Raw genomic sequence first — 17,459 nt, 5'->3', positions numbered from 1 at the left:
AATCATGACTTACAGTATAGGCTATATAGTTGCATATTTATTGAATTTCAGATTAATGTTGCTGTGCAGTAGAAATATAATATTTACCTGTCATTGTTTCTTCTAGGATTTACTCACCTCATCACCTCCAATTGCATATTTGCCAACTGTAATATTGCTGATCTAGGATTTGAACAATATTCTATACATTGTTGTTGTAATTTGAGAGTCTGCATTCACTCTGGATCAGAGAATCAGGTAACAGGTAACTGAATGGAGGTCACTGTTTTACTATCTGATGCTTGTCATGTTAAGTCATGCATGCCTGAGGAATCTGAAGATAACATGAATCATATGCTTTATTAATATTAATATTAATATATCGGTGCCCGTTGGTCACTGGCCTACTTGGAACGATACAAGTTGGAAATGGATGCCCCATTGCCCCACCCAGATATTATGTCTGTGTCCCTTTTATGCCTGTATATAGAGTTACTGCACTCCCTGGGGTTTCCATGGATTACAGACGTACACACAGAGACGTGGTGCATAGGTTATTATTATTATTACATTTTCCTTTCGTTCACAGAACATCACAGGGCCAGTTTGTGACAGAGCAGCCTCTGTCAGCGTAATGTAAGCTGTTCAACAATACACATTCATTGTATTGTTGCTGTATTGTATTTCTAACAGGTTGATTCTCAGTCCCACAGAAGGTGCACATTCTGCTGTGACATGTGAATCTAATATATTTGTGTTTATCTATAGGCAGATGCGGTTATTGGGAAGCTGCCTTGATTGCCTGAAGAGAGCTCTGATTGATTGCTTTAGGGGGAGCGTCTTGGGTGTTTTGCGAAATGCTTTGTGATTTGCTGACTGCTTAGCCAGGGGTGGAGTCAGGAGTCTATATAAAGGGGAAATGGTTCAGTACCAGTAGAGAGTGGGCTGCCATGGGGAGAGGTTGACACCAGTACCTCTCTGTTTAAGTTATGCTTTGTTGTTTGAGTTCTTTCTTTTCGTCAGTTATTTCACTTATGTTGTCCAGGCCTGGAACACATTTTTTTTTTTTTTTCTTTTTTTTAAGATATTTTTTTGCGGCTTACGCCTTTTATTGTTTTTTTTTGAAGGGACAGACAGTAGGCTGACAGGAAACGGGAGAGAGATGGGGGGATGACATGCAGTAAAGGCCGTGTCGGGTCCGGGAGTCGAACCCGCGGCACACTGCGACTGGTTTACCAGTCCGGTGCCCAGACCGTTACGCTACGGCCTGGGCCGGCCTGGAACACATTAAACCTTATTTTTCACCTGCAAGTCTGCCTCATGTTGGGAGACCAGATGTCCCTCTTTGCGTGGGACAGTCCCTCATTTCCAAGACTTTTCAGGCGTCCCACAAATTGAGACCCTGTCCCACATTGTGACTGGCAGGCAATGGCATCAGTGTTCAAATGCCCTAATAGTTAGTCCCCTAATAGTTGGCCTTCTGTTGTAAAGCTCTCTCATTGTCTCTTCCTGCAAGATGTGTTTTTAAGCCTGTTAAAATAGCATAAAAAAAAAAAATGAAGCATGATTTTAAAACAAAATGTGAGACACCAGAGGAGTTTATAAATGATAGCCAATAGGCCTATGGTCGAATATGACATCAAGGCATTTAATAGCAACTCAAGTAGTAAGTTGCTAACCCGGTACTCCAGTATCGCTTGTGTGGGACAAGTGGGATGGGTGGACGGGGTCCCCCACATGCCACTTGTCCCACACAAGCGACACTTCTGTCCCTCAAATGAACAGTTTGGATCTGGTCACCCTAGCCTCATGTCCACTATGTCATTTTAAAGGTTTTATTACTGACAAACAGCCGATCTACAATCCCACTTGGTAACACAGTTACTCTTCATAAAGGTCAAAGGTCAATTTGAATAAAAACTACTGCTGCAGTAGTGAGCAGTGAGCAGGATTCTTTTTCATAATATCTCACATGCTTTAGTTTAGTATTGTGAATAAATAAATGATATCAAACTGAATACAAATTAACAAATAGTTAGTTGTTCAACACTGTGTGTGTGTGTGTGTGTGTGTGTGTGTGTGTGTGTGTGTGTGTGTGTGTGTGCGTGTGCGCGCATGCACGTGTGTGTGTGTGCATGTAAACAATATGTAAACCAATATGAACCCTAGGCGTCTTTTATTTTGTTTTATTTTTTACCAGTAGGCCTACAGCTCTTGAGGACTGTGTGACTGTGTGAGGACTGTATTTACACTTAAGGTTCAGATATAGATTTGTGTTAAATTGTTTTACATTTTGTTGTCACTACTAACCAAAGTAGATTCCTTGCATCACAGTACCATACTGTATATAGGCCTATTTAATTGTCATTGTCTCCACCATGCCGAAGGCTTGGGGGAGAGAGTATGTTTTGCACTCCGTCTGTCTGTCTGTCTGTCCGTCCGTCCGTCCGTGTGTGGACAGCTAATCTCTGGTACCGTTGGTTTGATCGCAGCCAAGCTCTTGAGTCTTCACACACACTCCCAGGATGCCAGAGCTGAACCTCTGCCCCCGACTTTTGACAGATTTGTGTTTTAACTGCACCCATCTCTGTAAAACGTTGTATGCACACTCCCTACGGCAGCGGTTCCCAAACCTATTTGGCCATGGACCCCCTGTTATCCATCGACCTAGCTGACACACCCCCACACATGGAAATATAAATGGCATAAGCTGTATATATAGACATAAATTTCCTTTTTATCCACATGCACATATATGAACCTGAATATGGCATAATATATGCAGCATAGGCTATATTCTGCATATACTTGCCATATATTGGCATAATATGTTAATATATTTAAGCCGCTTCATGTCGCGCACCCCCTAGAAGGTGCTCGCGCACCACAAGGGGTGCACGCACCACAGTTTGAGAACCACTGCCCTACGATATATAGGCCAAGGAAAAACCTTTGCCCTGTATTTTTCACATCTGCTCTTTATAGCGCCAACCGGGACTTTAACCTAATAAATTGCAATTTTTTTAAAGAAGAAAGAGGGACTTTTTAAATTTTCTCATCTCCATGCACACAACTCTCTGTTGTACTCTACAGTGTCCAGTGACAGAAGACATAAAGTACTCTCATAAAAACTCTCCTTTAAGGTTCAAGGTTGTACTTTATTGTTACATCATATATGTGCATGTTTTCCCTGTAGTAGCAAAGTTAGGTGAACTTTGTGTGAACAAATTTAGCACAATAGTGCGAGAAGAGGCCGAAGGTGTGTGTGTGTGTGTGTGTGTGTGTGTGTGTTTGTGTGTGTGCGTGCGTGTGTGTGTGTGTGTGTGACGTGTGTGCGTGTGTGTGTGTGTGTGTGTGTGTGCGCATGCACGTGTGTGTGTATAATGTGATGTGATGTGGGGGGGGGGGGGGGGGGGGCTACTGTTTGCCCTGTTTCGCTCTAGTTCTTATCAGTTCGTTCATGTATCTTGATTGTTCAGGGAAAGAAGCTTTTCTACTTCCAGTGACTTTGAGACTGCGAAACCGTTTTCCATGCGGCAGCAACTCAAACAGTCAAACGGTTGGGATGGCTTGAATCCTTCATTGTTCCTCGAGCTTTGCTGACAGAGTGTCCATCAGGGCTTCGATGGGGGGCGAGCACATCTGCTGATGCGTTCGGCTGTCCGCACAACCCTCTGCAATGCTTTGCGGTTCAGGTCGGTGCAGTTGCCTTACTCCATATTGTATAATCTCATGTTCTAATTCTACTAATATTATCATGTTGGTTACTTTTTATTACTTCTTTTTTATTTTTATTTTTTTAATCAATATTTCACTTGGAATATCAATTCCATAACATGGTGATTACATTACAACAAAACAAATGGTGCTAAGTAAGAGTGTGTATGAATATACAAGAGAACAAAATGTTATTGTTAAAATAGATTAACCACTTTAAGGCCCTATATACTTCTTCATACAGCAGCTAAAATAGCTGAAAGCAGGCTGAGAGAAAAACAAGAACATTATAATGGAACTATTCTGAGAGACGCAACAAAAGTCATTGAGCGGGTTGATAACATTCGGCGCGGGTGAGTCATTCTACTTGAGGTCACACAACTCAGCAGTGGCTCCAGGACTATGAAGATAAAATCCAGCATGGAGGTTTTGGGTGAATGTGGTGTGGACTGTGTCTAGGAGAGTCAGAGTCATGGTGTCAGACACATTGTAGAAGGACAGTGTACCTGCACTGTGGTCCAGGTACACTCCTACTCTGGAGGACACAGGGCCTGGGATGGGAGTTCCACAACCTTTGTGTGCGATTCCGGATTTGACATAAAAAGATTCTTCCTCTGTACATCGTAAAGCCCACGACTTATCATTGACTCCAAATCCACTTACAGTAGAACTCTCTGTTCTGCTGATATCTTTATATGAAACTGCTATGTGAACAATCACTCCACTCCATTTCACCTCCCAGTAGCAGCGTCCAGTCAGACCCTCTATACTTAGAACCTGATAACATCCAGTGAATCTTTCTGGGTATTCAAGACAGAATTGTGGGTAGTCATTAAATGTTACTTTTCTTCTGTTCCCTTCAGGGAAAGACAGGTAATGATTCATTGTTTTGTGATCCAGTGTGATTGGACATGCATATTGTAAGAACTCAGCTCTGGTCTTGGGTTCTGGTACTGTTGACAGTACTGCCTGTGCCTGGCCCCTGTGAATCCTTTTCTTCTTCTTCTTCTTTAATTTCTTCACTCTGTTCCCTGTCTCTGAGACATTTGTCCCTTCCTCTGTAAGAATGTCCTCTAGTGTGTCAGCTCTGGTCTTGGGTTCTGGTGTTGACGGTAAAACATCCACTCTGTTCACTATCTCTGAGACGTTTGTACCTTCCTCTGAAAGAATTTCCTCTAGTTTGTCCCTCATCTTGGACATGGCCACAGTCACATCTTCAAAGTATGTCAGAGGACGGACATTGCTGCTGACTGGGTGTGTCAATGCACTGACCCTTGAGAGGGAGGTGTAATGCTGTAGAAAATGGATGTGATCCTCTGTGAGTGAAAGCTGCTCTAGCTCAGCATGTCTACTCCTCAGTTCAGTGGCCTCCTGCTCCACACGCCTCCTCAGTTCTTTAGCACGACTCACTTGACGTTCCTGCTGTACTCTTATCAGCTCCCTCACCTCAGATTGTCTTCTCTCCATGGAAGAGATGAGCTCAGTAAAGATAGTGTCACTGTCATCCACTGCTCTGTCAGCACAGTGGTTGATGGACTCCACCTCCTGGTGAAGCACCTTCACATCTTTCTCTCTCTCCTGGATTCTCTGCTGGATGTTCTGCTGACTCGTATTGAGCTCTTTCTGTCTCTCAGTCCGTTCTGCTGCAGCTGAGATCATATTGTGACCTTTGTGTTCTTCCACGGAGCACAGAGAACAGATACACTGCTGATCGGTCCGACAGAAAAGCTCACTCACCCTGTTGTGACGAGAGCAGATGTTCTCCTGAAGCTCGCCCGAGGCTTTGACCAGCTTGTGTTTCTTAAAGGCAGGAGACTGATAGTGAGGCTGGAGGTGAGTGTCACAGTAAGAGACCAGACACTGAAGACAAGTCTTCACAGCTTTCAGTCTCCTCCGAGTGCAGATATCACAGGCCACATCTCCAGATCCAGCGTAGCAGTGATCAGGAGGAGCAGCTTGGAGTCCTGTTGATAGATTGATATGTATTTATGACATGCAAACAAGAAGGCACTGGAGCAGCTATACTGCTGCTGGCTGTGTGACATTGGTTAACTAAGGGCCTGCCCCCTGCACCATGTGTGTACTTAAGCCTTACTGTGTTGCCCCCTCAGGCTATGACCTGACGAAGATGTAACTTACACATCGAAACGTCACTTTTTATTTGCACCCTGTTATAATAAACTAAGGGCCTAAATCGTCTGAGCTGCTCCAGTGCCTTCTTGTTCGCATGTTATCTGTCCTGCTTCTGTACTGGCCTGCTATAGGCTAGAGGCGCGGTTGGAACTCCCTTCTACATATGTATTTATGAATCTGATAAAAAATATATTTCATTTGTATGTGCCTGTAGGCCCTGCATGTACCCATGTATCCTCATGACTCCGCTACCTGGTAACTATTGTTTTTGTTTACCGTCTATCTGCCTTACCACCAATCTGTGTTAGACTGTGTGTCTAATGTTTCCCCTCAAGATAGCCTGCCACACAACTTTGTTGTTACTGTTTAATATTCTTGCAATAAGACATTTCATCTCTTTATTGGTTTTATGAATGTATATCTGACAGACAGTCAACTGTATTTACAAGATAACTTAAATTGGTCTCACCTGTCTTCTTCAGGCTCTCCACCACCTCAGCCAACATGGTGTTTTTCTTCAGAACAGGTCTTGGTTTGAAGGTGTGTCTGCATTGTGGACAGCTGAACCTTCCTCTCTGATCACCCTGCTTCCAGAACCGCGCGATACACCTCCTGCAGTAGCTGTGTCCACAAGGAACAGTCACTGGATCCTTCAGGAGATCCAGACAGATAGAACAACTCAACTGTTCCCGATCCAGTTGAACTCCTTGCTGCGCCATTTTAGTACGACTGTTAGTCAATGTCAGACGAGTTTAGTTTGTGTTTCCTCAGAAATCACATGACATGAGAGGTTCCTCCTGTGTGTGTGTGTGTGTGTGTGTGTGTGTGTGTGTGTGTGTGTGTGTGTGTGTGTGTGTGTGTGTGTGTGAGAGAGAGAGAGAGAGAGAGAAGAAAAGGCTTGGCAGGAATCTGCTGACTCAAAGTTCAATATTTATCTTTATTACCTTGTGTACAGAAGGTATAGGCTACATGAGATTGCATCAGCCATGACTGGACTGGACCGCGGCGACCACCCCATGGAGACACGCACACACACACACTTGCATTGGTAGTCACGTGTCTCTCTGTCTTGCTGTATTTCCTCGGAGGTGGATAGCCTGGTGACGCGAGGTTAATTGTCTTGCTGACTGACTGAGTGAGTGACTGACTGAAGAGTTGTGTTTGGTTGCGTTTCCTCAGAAATCACATGACAAGAGAATTGGAGGTTCTTCTTGGTTGTGTGTGATGAACCTTTAAAGACAAAACACTGTTTCTCTCTCTCTAAATATATATCTGCTAGAACTAATACTAATAAGAGAAAAGAGGGAAAAGGGAAAAAACATGCACACACATTATACAGATCCATCTCAAACAAGCATATCTTGGACATTTTCATTTTCATCCGCAATATAATTCAAAAAGTGAAACCTTCAATATATTCTAGATTCATTGCGCATAAAGTTTAAATGTTTGAAACCCTTTTTTGTTTTAATCTTGATGATGGCAGAGCTCATGAAAATCAAAGAGAAAAAGAAGACGGGAAGAAAGGATTTATAATACAGAAATCCATCTAAAAAGTCAACAATGAAGAACCTTAGTTTGATTCATTGCTGCACCCCTTTAATATAAATCCATATGAATTGATTTCAGTAGCCTATAGCTGATCAGAAGTAATGGGACATACACTGTATTTTTTTTTTTTTTTTTAAGATTTTTTTTTGCGGCTTACGCCTTTTATTGATTTTTGAAGGGACAGACAGTAGGCTGACAGGAAACGGGAGAGAGATGGGGGGATGACATGCAGTAAAGTCCGTGTCGGGTCCGGGAGTCGAACCCGCGGCACACTGCGACTGGATCACCAGTCCGGTGCCCAGACCGTTACGCTACGGCCTGGGCCGGACATACACTGTATTAACCACATTGAATAACAATGTTTTAATGTGACACACTGCATGTTTTATTGTTTCTTGAGCATCATGTAAGATCAACGGTATGTGATATTACAGAACTATGTAATTCACGCCATAGAAGATACTGTAAACTGATAACAGAAAATGTCTGCTTTAGTCACATAATGTGATTACCTTGCTATAAGTTATTCTCAGTCACTCTGGATAAGAGAGTCTGCTAAATTGTAAATTGTAGCATGCGTTTGAATAATCAGCGAACTGAGCGTTGAATAAAATGCTAATCACATAACAGTGGCTAAAATGTAATTATTGCGACTGCAATCAATACCCTTCAAAACCACCATGAATGTTTCATGTAAAAAATAAAGCAAATTTTCACAGGAAATATTTAACATAACAGAACATATTTAGAAATTGTACATATACCTAATATATTACGACCAGCTCAGTGGCCTTGTGGTTAGAGTGTCCGCCAGTTTTTACAGTGGAACAGATCATCTCCAGTGCAGCAATCCAGTGGTTCCAGTGGAACAGCTTCTCTCCAGCCTGAGGGTCACCAGATGTTAACTCAAAATGTAATACGTAAGACAACACAAAACAACAGTGACAACACAACACTGAGAAAATACAATGACGAGATGAGCGAAGACATGCAATGTATAATGCTGCCTGATATTAGGCGAGACAGGCAGTAAGTATAGGAAAGCTCAGAGGAAGACAGTGTGTAGGACAGAGAGTATAGGGCAGGAGAGAGACAGTGTATAGAGACAGACAGTAGGAAATGATAATATAGGAAATGGGAGAGAGACAGCATACTGTCTACAGGAGAGACAAGAGAGGGGTGTCTGGTGGGATCTGATCCCAGACCGCAGGATGTATGTATAGGGCCAGAACAGAACAGAACAGAACAGAGCAGAGAAGAGCAGAGCAGAGCAGAGCAGAGCAGAGCAGAGCAGAGGAGAACAGAGCAAGTTAACAACACATCAACAACCACATCACAGCCTCTAATTAAAGGAGTTGAGATGAGATGTTAAGTAATCAGTCTCATTAAACCAATTCAACCATTCACTAGTCTCTGGGTCACTGGACTGACAGCTGTCAGCTTCCAGAGACCCAATACACTACAATATATTGTAAATTCAGTCCCTATCACATTTCAACACAATTCAACTGTCTTAAAATAGACCAGTAGATATTTTTGGAACATCTCCCCCTACTCTATCACTACCAAAATACAAAGGTCACTTGGTGGCCTTTACCACTCTCTTAGCTAGGCGTCTAATTAAGATGAAATGAAAGTCCTCTGCTCCCCCATCCCATCTTCCCTGGATTAGAGATGTTCTCCACTTTATTAAATTAGAAGAAAATTGATGTACCTGTCCTTGAGAGGCTCGGTATCCAAGTTTGAGGACACATGGGGTCCCTTCCTCACACTAGTATAAATAACTTACAGTTCCAAGCTTTTCCAGATTGAATGAGTTTAAACTGAGCATGCTAGACGTGATCTCAGACGCAGCTGGGTTGTTCAGTATATTCATTATGGCTCCAATTCTGGCTCCAAAACTATGGAATGGAATGCACTTCCCATTACAACCAGAACTGCAGACTCACTCCCAATCTTCAGCCGTAGTCTGAAAACCCACCTTTTCAGACTCCATCTTGGTCCGTAGCACTTGTTGTAGCACTTGCCCTAGCCCCGACAACCTTACAGGCAAAGGCTGAACTCATGTATCTTAGATAGCATTTTATATAGACACAGCACTATATAGAATATATGCATAGTTTCATTATATAGATATTCCAGTTACGTTCTTAGCTTACGTATGATTCATGATAACCTTTTCTTATGTATAGAGTATGTTTTTTGTTCTTGCTTAATGTACGTAAATCGCTCTGGATTAAGAGCATCTGCTAAATGCCTGAATTGTAAATTGAGGAACTATGTGTGGGTGCACTGCTATGTCCATAATATGTTTTTGAGGGGTGACTATGCCATGTTGTGTGTTGTCTTGTTTTGTCGTATGTTTGTACTGTTTGTTTCAAAACTTTATTCAGGATATGCTGTTTGTAACTGTCAGTCACTTCCGTTAGTGTAGGGATATACATTTTTATTTATTTATGGTACCACACTATTTTACCAGCTCACTGGCCTTGTGGTTAGAGTGTCTGCCCTGAGACTGGGAGGTCGGGGTTCAATCCCCAGCCGGGTCATACCAAGGAAAAAAATGGGACCCTGCTTGACAATGAAGTTCCAATGAAGTTGGCCCATCTTCATATATAAACCATTTTTGTTGACACTCAGCATCAAGGGTTGGATTGGGGGTAAATCCCTGCGACATACTAGCGTCATGACTCATATAGTGTTTCAATTTCACATAAAAAAATAATTCTACCTCAAATATTACTAAAATGAAATATCACCAGGTATACAACTATTATTATTATTATTATTATTATTATTATGAACCAGTGACTATGAAGGACAAGAAATATATGAATAATAACTATCAGACTTTAATTAATGTTGTAACATAATAGTATAATAATACTATATTAGAATAATAAGATCGACGATAATTCGTTTATCGCATACCCATAACCCTATAATTATAGTTCAATGGTGTTTTGTTGTCAGTTGCTGTGATAGTATTAAAGCTACTAGTACTAACTAGTGGAGCAGTCTTTCTAATGAGCAGGCCGTCAGGCCAACTGTGTACACCTGAGTGGGGTGTGGTTTGGGAGAGTATATAAGGGCTTCTCCTTCCATGTGCTCAAGCCAGCTCTCTTTCCAAGCAGTTGCACACCTTGATATACATGACTGATTACTGACATTGTCACATCTCACACCAGTTTATTTGCCTTTTTGTCATGTATTGCCCTAGAGTGCATGACAATACTTTGAAAATCTGTACTTGGTGTGCTCTATTTTCCCCTGGCCTACACCAAACCTTTTTGGTGAAAATTGCCAATCTACAAGCTCACACGTTCGTGTAGTTAAAAGAGGACACCGTCCATCTTTTACACACCACCGATTATAGATTTTGACCGATATGTTTTCAAAACGTGCAACACTTTCTAATGAATTTGAGAAAGGTTTAAAGTGGTTTAAAAAAATCCAATAATTTTACAGACCGATATATCTGTAGAGCTCTAATTCTAATCTATCACAATCTATTATCCTCTATTCAATATTGCTAATGGTTTGATAACATTACTATATTTTTAAACAAGTTACTTTGTACAGCAAAGTAACTTCTATTTAATAATCACATCAGTTTTTTTAAACTTATTCTATTCTTCTCTCCATTGAGATAACATGAGAACACTTAAGCTTGTATTTCTCCCAGGTCATCAGTGGAGTAAAATGATGGTATGCCTTTCAGACAAATTGAGACAATAAGAGATATTATGTTAATCACATTTCCAATTTATTTTGAAAAAACTGAATGAACAGAGAATTTCGAAGAATGTTGAAAAGATAATGACAGTGTTCCGGCAATAGGAATCGGGTTTATGCGTGATGTGGTGGTGTTTGGTGGAGCTACTGTAGATTTAAGCTAATCCTTTATTGATCCCAGTGGGGAAATTCACGTAAACATAATTAAGATAATTCACTGGTTTATTCTTTACATATTTGGATGGAGGGTTGAGGGTTCAATTCCAGGGTAACATACAGGGAGTATTCACTTAAAAGCCCTTTACTTTAGAACATCACATGTCCTCAGAACAAGATTAAAAAACTAAAACTAGAAACATAAATAAACGCACACAAGCATGCACTCACACGCACACGCACACGCACACGCACACACACACACACACACACACACACACACACGCACACGCACACACAAACACGCAGAGTATATCAAAGTTTATGTAAAACATCTTTAAATTATTTTCTTTACTCTAAAAAGTAAAAATATGAGTTTCTTTCTATCAGAAACACAGAGAGAAAGAGAGAGAGAGAGAGAGAGAGAGAGAGAGAGAGCTGGGCTAATGAATATTTATACTGACTTTACCGGTTGATGTTGCCTTTAAAAAAATATTTTAGACATTGGTGCGAACACTTTTATCTTCTACTTTTTCAGTTTTTTTCTGTGTTCTGTCTGTCTGTCTGTCTGTCTGTGTGTCTGTCTGTCTGTCTGTCTGTGTCTCTCTCTCCTCACTCTATTTTAGACAGACTGTGAAAGGTCATTCTCTGTTAATATAATCCATAATAATAATCCAGTGCAGCCGCTCTCTCGCTCATTTTAATTCTTTCTTTCGTTGTTGTTTTAAGCAGTGCTATAGTCGCTTCTATATCCGACTGTGTGTTTGTATGTTGTTTTCACTGTCTTTCTCACTCCGAGTCCTTTCCATGACGGACCAAAATCACATGAGTGAGGCCAAAGTCCACCGCAATCCTTTCTTCTGATTGGTCCAAATTCAATCAATCTCACAAATATTACAGTCAAATATGAATGCACCCCACCCCCAAGTCTTTCTTACAGAGGTGTCCAAGAACTTCTCTCTTCTAATTGATCCAAACGCAGGTCAATCAGTCCAATGTAGCAGCGCCAATACCACTCATTGACTTTCTCTGCTGACTGGTCCAAAATGTATATCAATTTCACAACCCGATTTCTGTCTCTCTCCCGATTGGTCCAATCGGTGTCATCCTCCAATGTCCCTTAATTCTCCCCACTCCGCCTCTTGCTATTGGTCCAAAGAGCCATGCGTCGGTCAAATCAAAAGGAGGTCACGCAGGTCATCTCGTCGGCCAGGTCCTCCTCGTCCCGCCCCCCGCCCATTCTGATTGGCTCTTCGTCGCTGTACTGGGTCCCCGTTTCGGTGTTGCTGAGGAAACCGCCGCTTCCTGTGCGCCCGCCGGGCGAACTGCTGCCTCTGCTGAGCAGGTCGCTGGCGGCCGACTCCATCTCGTCGACGGTCATGTGACATGCGTCTGCGATCTCACGCTTGGCGAACGCCACAAACTTTGGATCTCGGGCGTATAACCCTAAACCTTCTGATATCAGCACCTGTAAACGCACGCACGCATGCGCACGCGCACACGCACACGCACACGCACACACACACACACGCACACACACACACACACACATTTAAAAAGATTATTAAAGTAGGAACCTTCATTCATACATTGGAGGTGTTTATTGCATTATTCTTTTTCGTGTTAAAAATGGCATATTGCAGCTTTAAGGTGTTTCGACAACTTTAGCACACTCATTAAATGACATGCATGTGTAAACACAGACCGGCAGTCTGTTCTGTATCTTTCTGATTTAACCAAGATATTGAAACAATCAATGAACGTACAATTCATAACACCAGTAAAGACCAACATGGTCACTCACCGCTTCGACCAGGCTGTCAGCTGACCCTCTTTTTTCACTGTAGTGAGAACTGAGCTGGCTGGGAACACGCAGTGTAGTGTAGGCCACTATACGACACACATACACACATGTTCTATTATTATTATTATGAACATATGTACAGTAGACCAGTGAGGACTGTATGAAGTGACAAGGGATATGTGAATAACATAAGCATTACGTTATACTTTAGCTATTTAGCAGATCTACAAGCTCATAGCGAGCTTGTAGGTCTGCTATTTGTGAGTGTGTGTGTGTGTGTGTGTGAGACTGTTTTAGAATACACATTACTGTACAATGCACACGAGGTATACAGTATATCATTTGACCAATCAGATTAGTCCTACCTGATGACCCTGACGGGCCACCATACCATCCTGGTCTGGAGGCGGAGACTGGTACACTGCCCCCTCCCCCTGCTGGACACAGGAAGTGATAACAAGCTATCAATAGGCTTATTATTATTATTATTATTATTAATCAAATTGCATGATAATATACTGAATAATGTAAAAAGGTTTGATTTATTAATCAAATTGTAAATAATATTTAAATCAACAAAATGCAATTACACGTGTTGAAATTTATTTTTATTTTGTATTTACTGTTATATTGTATTGTTTGTGATATGGATCCTCCTGGGTCTGAAATAAAGATTGATTGATATTAAATACTAAACATCCTCGATAGAAAAACAAAAATAAAAGAATGACATAAAAGAACCAATAGCATTACTGATTATTATGGCCAATATAGTTCTACAATTATTTAATATTCCTGTTACCTCCTCCTCCTCCTCCTGCTCTTTCTACGACTCTCTTCTTGGCTTGCCTTCCTCCTCCTCCTCCTCCTCCTCCTCCTCCTCCCCCTCCTCCTCCCCCTCCTCCCCCCCAGGCCTGTCCCTCCTCCTCCTCCACCAGGATGAGAGGGGCGTAGAGGAGACGCCCACGGCGGGGGGAGGGGTTGGCCCACGAGGAGCAGCGCGACTCATAACTGCCATATGTCTGTGTGGTGGAGGAGAGAGAGAGAGGACAGTGGGAGATTCAGAGCTGACCTGAGATCAGATTCTATATAAATGTCTTCTACGTCCTGACAGTTTTCTGAAAAAGCTACGTTTCTACGTCAGTCAGTTCTTCGATTTTTTCAAAAATAGCAGACCTACAAGCTCGTAGCGCGCCACTCGGTGGCGCGCTATGAGCTTGTAGATCTGCTATTTTTCAATAGCTAAAGCATAGCATGATGCTAACACCAAGAGGGGCTCCCGCCCAAAATGGGTTAATGGAAGCAAATCAAAGAAAAGGTGCGTGTGTGTGTGTGTGTGTGTGTGTGTGTGTGTGTGTGTGTGTGTGTGTGTGTGAGAGTGTGAGTGTACCTGTGCTGTTGGGTTGTAGGTTCCAGGGGGCGGCAGGTCATCTCCACTCTCCTGCCTCCTCAGACAGTGGATGTTAAAGGACGGCTTACGACCTGACATGGTCACATAAAACAAACGCACACTGTCTATATCAGAGTATGTATAAACTGCAGGCTGCCTATAATGATTGCATGCGTATATTGTTGAACAAACCAAGGTGGAGCAGTGCAAGTGAGTTATTCTGTAGTGTTGGAGTTTACACCTTTCATGCCTTACTGAGAAACTTAATGTATAAATGTATGTGTCGGCTCAATGAGTCTAAAAACTGTATAATTATGCTGCTATGTAACCAGCTTCAGTAGCACTAGTAGGTACCGGTCTGCTTTTTGGAAGCACTGGTATGAATGTTTATTGTAAAAATGATGTTTTAATGGGTTAGGGGTTCTCTGTATGTAGTGTTTTATGTTGTCTGTTGTTTATTGGACCCTGAGTCTGAACAAATAAAGTTGGTTGATTGATTGAGAATACTACAGAGCAGTGATTCTCGACCCTTTTCTTTTGAAGCGCTCACAGCCACACCCACGTTGGATTACTATAACATCTTGTCATCTCTTGGACCCCGATTCTATACACTGAGAGTGCACAAATGGAACCAAATGCAGATATTTGTGACACACTCAGAGTTACAGAACCATAAGGGTCCATTTTAGTAGACCTATCGATTTAATATTGATCTCAGGATAAAATGTCACATTGTTGGACATCTTATTTAAAGGTATATTCAGTGATTTCACTTCAAATATCACTTTTTTGTTTTGTTTTGTTGTGATAATCCTCCCTACTATAGAGTGTGCTGACCATATAGTCCAGTTAACCACTGGGGGTCAAAAAACCGTAGGTTTAGTTTTTGGCTAGGTGGCCCAGCCTTCATCCAATCAGGATAGAGAGGGGCCTTCCTCCAATCATGAACGAGCGGGGGCGGGCCTTGGTGTGTGCTGTTGGCCTTGACAACTTCACAATGAAAATTGTACAATTGTGACATTTTGTTTCCATACTGGTGCTGGGATTAAAGTTCTCAACAGGCCCAAAAATTAAGGCCCGGCCTGGCCCTAAAAATTACCATAATGTTAGGCCCGAAGCCCGATAAAGCCTGACAAAAAAAGAAAAAAAAGAATGCCACTTTAATGGCCAGTGCAGCAGCGCACGCCGTGGTTCAGTGTGTCATGTGTGTCTGTGTGAGAGTGAGAACGGACTACGGAGTTCAATGGACTTATAGCCGAAATAAAGGATTTATGTAGCTCACGTTACTCGTTAGACTGTTAATGTTCCATTTCCATATCATTCTAATGGATTCCATTTCCAGTGTGGTGAGTAGCTCCCCTTAGTTTCCTCTGAAGTGCAGCAGCTATGTCCAAGACTCCAAGTATCGTCCCCGTTCGGTGTCCAAAAGAACAAACATAGCCTACAAAGTTTACAAACCATCCACGCACCATCCATGGCGTGTCTCGACAGCTTAGAGATCTGTTATTTTAAATTGGGTACATAATAACGAGGCACGCCGCCGCACCGAGGGACGGCGGTTATAATATTTTTTTAAAATCAAATAGCCTGTAGCCGGCAGTGGACTGTAACATTGCGTGGTCATCATACACTACAGAATTATATCATTTATATGGATCGGTTGGTGACTATATGACGTTGATTAAGCCTAATGATTAGGTTATTCATCGCAGCCAGCTGGGTTTAAAGAGATAGCTCAGTGCAACTGCACACATGGCGAAAACCTGACGCTTTATCGTGTGATAATGCGATTGATTTCTAAAACATTTAGCATATGAACTGAAGCTCATTTGGTGCGCCGCAAACCAGAGGCCAGCCAGCGGTATAAACCCCACCGTTCATTTCTCTCTGCTCATGCCTGCGCGCAGTCAGTAATCCAAGCCCCCCGCCTCCACTCCTCCGTCTTCCTCCTGTCACAATTAAGTGAATCGCTTCATTAAATACATTAAATACATAGGCTACTTGTAGGCTATAGCCTATAACATTACACAAATAACAGAATTGCTATTTATATTATAATAACATTCTTGGAAAAAAGGAGAAAGAGAAAGAAAAATGAAAAAGAAAATCACGGAAAATCACTGAGCCCGAGGCTCGGCCTGGCCCGGCTAATTAGCATAATGAAAAACGTCGGCTCGGGTCACTCAGTACCGGTCGGGCCAGGTCGGGTTCGGGCAGAGTTTGAGAACTTTTAACTTTGAGAAATTAAAGTAACGACAGAAAAGCACCCCCCCAAAAAAATAACATCTTAAATATGTGCAGTGATGTAATCACCTGTGGGCGTGGCCGGAAGTAGGCGTCTCCTGGTGGTCCGCCTTCCCTCACCATAGCCGTTGTCATAGCTACTGTTGCTATAGCCGTGTCCATCGTAGTGGTCTCGGTACATGGCAGGGTCGTCATGGTAACGCCTGGAAAACGCACAGTACACACGCACGCACACACACACACACACACACACACACACACACGCACGCACGCGTGCACACACGTTAAGACAGGGTTGTTCCCAAAGCTCGAGAACCAAAAAGAGAGATCTTCCCAGGACTCTATCTTACAACAAATACATTAGGAATTACTTAAAACCCATTTTGGGCGGCCGGGAACCCCTTTTGGTGTTAGCATTATGTTATGCTTTAGCCATTTAAAAATAGCAGATCTACAAGCTCATAACGCGCCACCGAGTGGCGCGCTACGAGCTTGTAGGTCTGCTATTTTTGAAAAATCGAAGAACGACTGACACAGAAACACGGCTTTTTCAGAAAACTGTCATTTTCAAACAGACATTTTTAGAATCTGATCTCAGGTCAACATGTTAAATGTTAAAATAATAGCCGAGCTACAAGCTCGCAGCGGCATTGTTGTTTCCGCGCGAGTCTGCGTCCGAGTGTGAACTGTGGCAACACAGCCGTACCTTTCTGTGGAGATGATGCTGTCGTTGTCCTCCTCTCTGCTGTA

The 17,459-nt window shown here is 42.3% G+C and overlaps 2 protein-coding genes across 2 annotated transcripts in view; both read right to left on the bottom strand.

Moving 5' to 3' along the window:
• Nucleotides 1–3,983: 3,983 nt before the first annotated feature.
• On the bottom strand, nucleotides 3,984–6,548 carry LOC310861871 (E3 ubiquitin/ISG15 ligase TRIM25-like; the record flags this gene model as incomplete). Its single annotated transcript, XM_083769564.1, has 2 exons — nucleotides 3,984–5,660; nucleotides 6,299–6,548. 2 exons carry the CDS (start codon nucleotides 6,546–6,548, stop codon nucleotides 4,060–4,062), a joined length of 1,851 nt encoding a protein of 616 aa, XP_083625690.1. The 3' UTR covers nucleotides 3,984–4,059.
• A 5,900-nt stretch (nucleotides 6,549–12,448) lies between these two features.
• The window catches only part of LOC310861448 (voltage-dependent L-type calcium channel subunit alpha-1D-like), a gene marked incomplete at its 3' end in the record, with an annotated part of 53,948 nt that continues 48,937 nt past the window's right edge, over nucleotides 12,449–17,459 (bottom strand). The window contains 7 exon segments of the mRNA XM_083768880.1: nucleotides 12,449–12,739; nucleotides 13,076–13,161; nucleotides 13,455–13,509; nucleotides 13,957–14,097; nucleotides 14,466–14,557; nucleotides 16,779–16,912; nucleotides 17,416–17,459. The exon segment at nucleotides 17,416–17,459 is cut by the window's right edge and continues 88 nt beyond it. Coding sequence (XP_083625006.1) covers nucleotides 12,449–12,739; nucleotides 13,076–13,161; nucleotides 13,455–13,509; nucleotides 13,957–14,097; nucleotides 14,466–14,557; nucleotides 16,779–16,912; nucleotides 17,416–17,459 — 843 coding nt within the window.

This window comes from Protomyctophum parallelum (genome assembly GCF_964188405.1).
Source record: "Protomyctophum parallelum genome assembly, chromosome: 7".
NCBI classification, from domain to species: Eukaryota; Metazoa; Chordata; class Actinopteri; order Myctophiformes; family Myctophidae; genus Protomyctophum; species Protomyctophum parallelum.
This window is presented reverse-complemented; position numbering and strand designations above follow the sequence as displayed.